Below are 6,846 nucleotides of genomic sequence, written 5' to 3' on the forward strand. Positions count from 1 at the left end.
AGTCTGGTCGACTGCCAGTCATTCAAAGATCCCTTTATTGTCTTTTGCACCAGAACACTTGCGGGGTTGCCGTCCTCTGGGAGGATTGTTCCCGTCGGACATGAAGGCTGGCATGGGGAGGAAGTTAGAAACCACAACCAATGTAGCGTCTCTGTCGGCAAATAACCCATGGGGGGCTGAACCCCCCCCCCTCCCTCCCCTTGCACCAAGCATCATCTCAAAAGGATATGGTATAGCGATTACAGATTGTGCATGATCTCTGCTGATATAATATCAACGTTAACATACAGTGCAGTGTACCGTAATGTCAACCTTGTCTCGATGTGGGTAGCTTGGTAGCCTGCCAAACCGCTGCATTATCCAACGTATGGTACCGGTGTAGCTGGTGTCTGAGAAAACTTGGTAGTTACGTATTATTAGGAGGCTGTGACATGCTCATGGACGAACAAGGAATATACGAATACAATACATGCGTGTAGAGACGGATAGATACCTGGTCTGTGACGTCATGAACAGCAAGAGACTGACAGCGATGATACAGCATGTAGACGAGAGAGAAATATGAGCGTGGACGATGACCTTTGATGTGTATGTGAGACGCAAATAGGCGGCATTAGGATACTCAAGGCGAGGTAGCGATGGAGGCCATGTGGGGCGGAACTACTACCGGCGGCGTTGGCTGTAGTATGGAGCGCACTCGGGACAGAAATCCTGCCTGACGGCAATGACCGTCTCGGAGGCATCAGGTCCAAAGTACTGCGTATGGATGAAATGTTTGTTAGAGAGTTTGAAACGAGGGTAAGCGTTGGACGCTACGCACGCGATCGCACATGCAATTCGGACAGGGGTTGCGATGGCGACGGGAGTTGTAGCAGTACGGGTTCTCACAGTCGATCTTGCGCAGCTTCTTGGTCTGGGAAGTGAAGCAAGATTAAGCTATGGCGCTTAAGAACAAACTTTACAACTATATGGTACTTACGATTATGTAGTGCTAAAGACGGCGGGAAGCAGTGACGTCAGATGGAGCGCTTGGATTAGACGGTCTCAAGGATACGCACGCCGCAGCCATACTTGACTCCTTCGCTGCATATCAGAGATGATCGTGAGCCTCGTTGGCCTGGAGATGGCAAGAGGAGCGGCGAGAGGGGCTGGACTTACGTTTCGAGGCAACACATGTCTTGGGTCTGGGGGCACAGCAGATAAACCTTAAAAGCTAAAGGCAGCATAAGCGATCGAAGAAGCCTCGACGTTCAGGAACAATGCGCTTACGGGAGCGGGAAGTACGAGCGCAGCGCCGAGGAAAGATGCGGCGAAGGTGCGGGGAAGATGCGGGGCGCGCGGTAGAGGGTGAGCCTGTAGTGGGGGTGGAGATAGGTATCGAAAGTAAGGGAGGGTAGATGATTAGAGGAGGAGCTCAGAGCGAATTATACAAGGGGGCGCAGAGAGCTTAGGGTAGAGAGGCAGCAGACAGGGCTCTTTATAGGGAACGGGAGTGTGGCCGCATCAAAGGAGGGCGTGTAGTTGTCAGGACAGAACACGTTGTAGGCGAAGGCGGAAGACTGGCACAGGCGGGCGAGGGGTGATCCGGAATGAGATCGATAAGGGCCGGCTGGGGCAAAGGATGAAAGCAAGAGGCGGTTGGCAAGGAAGAGGAGGAGATGAAAGAGTGATAAGTGTGAGTACCGCCGGCCACGCTGATGACGAACAAAGTACCATACGCGCTCTTGGGACGCGCACAGTCACAGGGCTCCGACACACCCACTCCGACCCGTCGATCGCCCTGCCCCGAGCGGCACAATCCCAGGGAAGCGCCTCGGGAATAATCCTTCCCCTCAACTCCGCTCGTCATGGACGTAATGGGCGACGAACATCATTCTCAGAACACTCCGGAGCAGGTCATGGGGGAACATATGAGAACCATCGACCACGGACGACGCACACGGCCACCAGACCGCTCCGAGCCACGCAACGGAACGCCCGTCCGAGCGCATTCGGACCCCGGTCCTCCGTTCCGACACCGACCCTAGGAGCGCCCCACGTGGTGGTTGCCTGAAGCAGACCCTGCGCCGGCTTGGCTCGGCGCTCGGCAGGTCTCTCGCGCGCAAGGTGGTCCGTCCGGAGGAACCAAACAAACACCGGCATGACGACCGTCGACGGTCACGCCGTCGACGCCCTCACCGCCCAATGTCCTCCTCATCTTCGCTCAACCCAACTACTCGCTCTCGCACCCTCCTCTTCATCTCCTACCGGGATTCCAGAGCTGGCTCCTCACGTTTGAGGCGCTCACGAATCGTCACCAACTATGATGAAGGGCAGAACGAAGACGACGAGCATGAACACCTCATTAACGCCGAAGCCGGCCACACCTCCATAGATGCAGACCTACCGCCACAATGGTGATTGTCCTCTTCACCGCCTTCCTTCTCCGCCATCTTCCTTCGTTATTCTGCCTATCTTGAGGCTTATGAGGGCACGCGCGCTCTAAGCGGGACGTAGGCGTTGGACTGCGCACATTATTCCGGAGCCGGTCCTGGGACCTGATTGTTGCCTACCCTGACGGCATTGCGGGGTCCTCGGAACAGCAAAGGGCGGGTGGGAACTCACTATTGTATTGTCTCGGGTGAGCCGTCTGCCTTGAGAAGGACAAATTCCGGGGCGTTTCCCCGTCCATCCTTCACGTCCGTGTGGCTAATGTCTTCTCGCGGAGCGTGCCGTGTCTGCTGCTCTGTCCGGATGGACATTCGCTACAGGGAGGGGTCCTTTAATACCCAACGATCTACATGATGGGCTCCGCCCTGAACATTCATTGAAACCATACTGCCTGCACGTTGCCGAAATCGTGGTTGTCATCAGGTCCCCTTGCGGCAGGCATTTGGATGCTGTCGACTGGAGAAACCTCGACGCAAAAGCGACGCAGTCAGCAACTGCCTATCTGAACTCCATCCCTGCGGTCTTCCCAAGCACCAAGCATCAACAAGGGAGCCTGTTTCTGTTCGCAGTAGCGAATGCGAAACAGGTTTCTGTTGGTGCAGTGGCCCGTCCAGCCCAAATATGAGGATTTGAGGCGTGCGGGGGTTCACCTTCATCTCCCGACCCACTCAGCCGATACACGGGAGCAACTGATGGCTGCGACGGCGCCTGCGCTCAGGCGCAGAAGCTTACGTTCCCAAGATATGGCTTTCCAAGGCAAAGTTCGTTGAAGTGGTAGGCGACTGCCTTTTACGTCTCCTTTGTATTGAGTGTCCTTCGGTCGAGAGCATCCGCAATCCTGTCCGGCTGCTGCCAGATCACCTCCCAGGTGTGAGCTATGTTGTTGTTTGCAACTTTCTCCATGTCACATAATGGCTGTCTTCTATGATCAGATCGACCTACCGGCATGTGTGGCCTGATTGTTCCACTTTGCGTTTGATGTTGAGCTGTGTCACCTCATTGTCATAGGTTGCCCTCGGACTAGGTTCGCGGGAATGAGATATCGTCCCATGTATCGTCGTTTGTCGGTCGTGACCTCTTGACACGAGCCATGGCCTCATGTTGCAGTGGTACCGGCCTACGGCCATTTCACGGCCAAGAAGTGTTGCCTGGATATCTAGCTCTTCGTCTTGACTCGAGGCATCTCTTCGACCGGCCGGCGGCCAATTTTCTCTGATGAACGTAGCGGATGTGTGCAAAACGTGTTGTTTCCATTGTCAGGTGCTAATCTATCGTCGGATCGCCAGGGTCGATGTCGCTGATCAAGTCAAGGAGATACTGGCAGGTGTACAGACTAAAAGTAAGTTCCGCCCCGGCTCGTTTTCTTGAAGGGTCACTCGGTGGCGCCGTTCTAACATATCTCACTGTTGTTTTGTGCTTCTTAGTGGCTGCACTCGACAAGCTCCACGCAAAGCATGTCCTGCCGGGATTCTCGGATCGGACGGCAGAAGAGAGGGAGATAGAGGCAGCCACTACGGACATTACCAAAGTAATAGATAGCAATCGCTCTCACTTGCACGATGACACTCGCTCACCCGTGATCGCTTCCTTCTATTTGCCTGTGATAGGACTTCCGTCAATGCAGCATTCTGATTCAACGGATAGGGTCGGTACCAACGCACACGTTCCCACCTTCCCAAGCCGGAGGGTCATCACACCACCATGAACTTGCAGCGAAGAACGTGCAGCGAGGCCTCGCGGCAAAGGTCCAGGAACTGAGCGCCACATTCCGCAAGAAGCAGCGGGTGTACATGGAAAGTGAGTACCCATTTTCCGGTTTGGGTCATTTCGACGATCGATGGCATACAATGACACATCCTGCTTCTCGTGCGCACGCGCGTGAACTTTCGATGGCACTAACGCTCCTCAATGCTCCATAGAACTGCAAGGGCACGCGATCAAGAACCAAGACCTGCTGGCTGCGTCGGGCGCGGTGTCGCTGAAGGGGTCAGCAGGCATGTCTGCGCTCGACGAAGACATTGAGGCAGCGGCACAAGTACGTCACTTTTACAACGCCGGCTTCTCGTCGGCACTACATGACGCCTTGCGATGGTCACTGACCGTTCTCGCGTATGTTCGTGCGGACGTCCGTTCATTGATCCCACTCAGTCTCACGAAAGCGCTGTGCTGCGCCAAGTCACGATGGCCGACGCTAACTTGGAGGCACGGGACAGAGAGCTCACGGAGATAGCCAGGTCGATCTCTGAACTGGCAGAGCTGTTCAAGGATCTCTCCGCACTCGTCATCGACCAAGGGACTCTGCTGGACAGCGTGGAATACAACATCGAGCAGACGGCCGCGCACATGGAGGACGCGGTACGAGAACTGGACACGGCGACAAAGTGAGTGCGCTCCGCTGCGGTTTCATCGTATGATGCAGGCATTACGTCGTGCGCTCGAGGGTGGGCAAGGTGGACGTAGACCGTCTCGGAAGGTCAGAGAGTGTCGCTCTCCGAGGCTATGGGCTTCTCTCATCCCTGTGCCCGGCTTCCACGCAGTTCTCTGGCGCTCGTATTCGCTCATTGTGGGTCGGAGCTAACGTTACCCTCTCCTCGCCGCGCAGGTACCAGAAGAACACTGGGCGCCGACAGTGCATCTTCCTCCTCCTGCTCATTATCTTCGGCCTCATCATCGTCCTCATCTTCAAGCCGCGCCGGCACCACAGTTCGCCTCCAGCACCGCCTGATCAGCCGGCTGCTGCGTCTACCACTTCTGCGGAGCTGCAGGAGCAGAGAGCGACAGCGACGATTGGGACGCCGGCGCTGGACGCGGTAGAGACGACGCCTGTGCCGATGCATCGGCTGCAGGTCAGGAGGGGGGTATATAGGTTTAGGTGACTGGACGGCGGACCATAACCTTCTGACCTGCGCTCCGCATGTGACTCATTGCCCTCCTTACGATACATAATTTTTACCCTAGATTCTCTTTACTGGCTTTCTGATGATGGTGGCGCCCCTACTAGGAACGCCGACTGTGCTAGTCTCGGCTCCAGACGTTCTTCAGCCTCTCTGCCCCAGCACTCGATGCGTCGCTGCGCTCCGCAAGCCTCGGGAGGGAGTAGACCAAAACAGGAAGGCGAAATTGATGGAACGAATCTCGAAAAGATCTGGAGGGGGGAAACGAGCGCCGGGGGAGAGAGGCTTTAGAACGTCTGGTGTGTTTCGGGCTCGGCAGAGGGCATTGTGACAGGCAGGTCACCGGTCCATGGTCCGTCGTTACATACGTGACAACATCACATCGGAGGCGCACGACGGAACGGAGGGATCGATGTCGCGCACTCGTTCTTCTGTCTGCATGTAACTACTAGTGTGACCCCAGAAGCTACGGATAAAGCGCCTGACCCCAGAAGCTACTGACACGCCTCCAGTTCTCGCATTTCCCTGTCAAAAAGTGTGCACAGGTTACACGCGAAAAGACGTACTTCCAAACTATCATTGTCTAAAAGAACGAAGGAAATCGGAAGGGATTTGCTCCCGATACAAGTCAATCTCAGTAGGGTTTCAAGGGTTTACTGACCTTGGTGAGCTGCCACAAAAAGATCTGCAGCGCCGATCTTTCTGTAACTTCGCAAAGTGTTCTGAACATTCTCAATAAACTTTACTGTTCAGTCTCCGATGGGTTCCGGGTTGCAGTATTCAAAAGATAGGAAGAGGTCTCTCGAGCGTGACATTCAGCCACTGACCGAGATAAAGCTGACTTTCAATCTGAGCGCTTCGACAATGTTGCCATGGCCAACTTCGCTATCAAACCGTAGCTTCTGGGGTCAGACGTGTAATTCCGCGATGCTCAATGCAAACCTCCACCGATTTTCTTCATATTTCACACGTATGTACTGTCCAGGATGCAAATGAAGTGCGCGAAGTCTGAAATGTATCAGAGAGGAAGGGAGGGAGATAACCATGAAACACGTTATGGGTCATAGCTTCTGGGGTCATACTAGTATACCTCCACTATGCTTGCGGAAGATGAATATCTAGCCTTCGACAATGATCTCGGGGAATTTGATCCTGACGATTACCTGGACTCATGTATTGAAGAAGTGGATTCCTCACCCCCTCCCCTTGCCGACCCTCCTCCTCGCACGCATGCGCGCTCCACACTATACGAGAACTACACCCGCGCGCTCAGCAACAGCATGGAGGCTGGTGGGATGTCTCTCGAGGATCGCGTTCTCGCATGTATCGATTACATGAACACAACAGGCATCAATCTTTTGGTAACAGCCTCGCGCGATGCGGTGTCGACAGCCCTCACGTGCCATTAGTCAGCCCACGTGGTGTGACTGATCGTCACAATGCCCTCTGCCGAGCCCGAAATGCACCAGACGTTCTAGCGGTACTGTCTGTAAGCGCTAGAACGGATGGGAACGAGACTACG

General features: G+C 54.8%; 3 protein-coding genes across 3 annotated transcripts; 2 read left to right on the forward strand and 1 right to left on the reverse strand.

Moving 5' to 3' along the window:
* Positions 1-235: 235 nt before the first annotated feature.
* DICSQDRAFT_98572 (uncharacterized protein) lies at positions 236-1,638 on the reverse strand. The gene is made up of 6 exons (XM_007361641.1): positions 1,270-1,638; positions 1,159-1,213; positions 1,059-1,083; positions 980-991; positions 821-913; positions 236-756 (listed from the first exon to the last, which is right to left on the reverse strand). Exons 2-6 carry the CDS (start codon positions 1,173-1,175, stop codon positions 664-666), a joined length of 240 nt encoding a protein of 79 aa, XP_007361703.1. The 5' UTR covers positions 1,176-1,213; positions 1,270-1,638; the 3' UTR covers positions 236-663.
* A 2,007-nt stretch (positions 1,639-3,645) lies between these two features.
* Positions 3,646-4,815, forward strand: DICSQDRAFT_51448 (t-SNARE; the record flags this gene model as incomplete). Its single annotated transcript, XM_007361642.1, has 5 exons — positions 3,646-3,769; positions 3,855-3,958; positions 4,038-4,227; positions 4,350-4,465; positions 4,579-4,815. The coding sequence occupies 5 exons, from the start codon at positions 3,646-3,648 to the stop codon at positions 4,813-4,815; spliced, it is 771 nt and encodes a 256-aa protein (XP_007361704.1).
* Positions 4,816-6,421: 1,606 nt separating this feature from the next.
* Positions 6,422-6,733, forward strand: DICSQDRAFT_166126 (uncharacterized protein; the record flags this gene model as incomplete). Its single annotated transcript, XM_007361643.1, has 1 exon — positions 6,422-6,733. The coding sequence occupies one exon, from the start codon at positions 6,422-6,424 to the stop codon at positions 6,731-6,733; it is 312 nt and encodes a 103-aa protein (XP_007361705.1).
* Between the last annotated feature and the right edge of the window lie 113 nt (positions 6,734-6,846).

The sequence above is a fragment of the Dichomitus squalens genome, assembly GCF_000275845.1.
Source record: "Dichomitus squalens LYAD-421 SS1 unplaced genomic scaffold DICSQscaffold_3, whole genome shotgun sequence".
NCBI classification, from domain to species: domain Eukaryota; kingdom Fungi; phylum Basidiomycota; class Agaricomycetes; order Polyporales; family Polyporaceae; genus Dichomitus; species Dichomitus squalens.

What these genes read in the sequence shown, in the direction of transcription:
- DICSQDRAFT_98572 (XM_007361641.1), bottom strand. An exon ending in CGAATTGCATGTGCGATCGC is followed by an intron (nt 757 to 820) that starts GTGCGTAGCGTC and finishes ATCCATACGCAG; the next exon opens with TACTTTGGACCTGATGCCTC.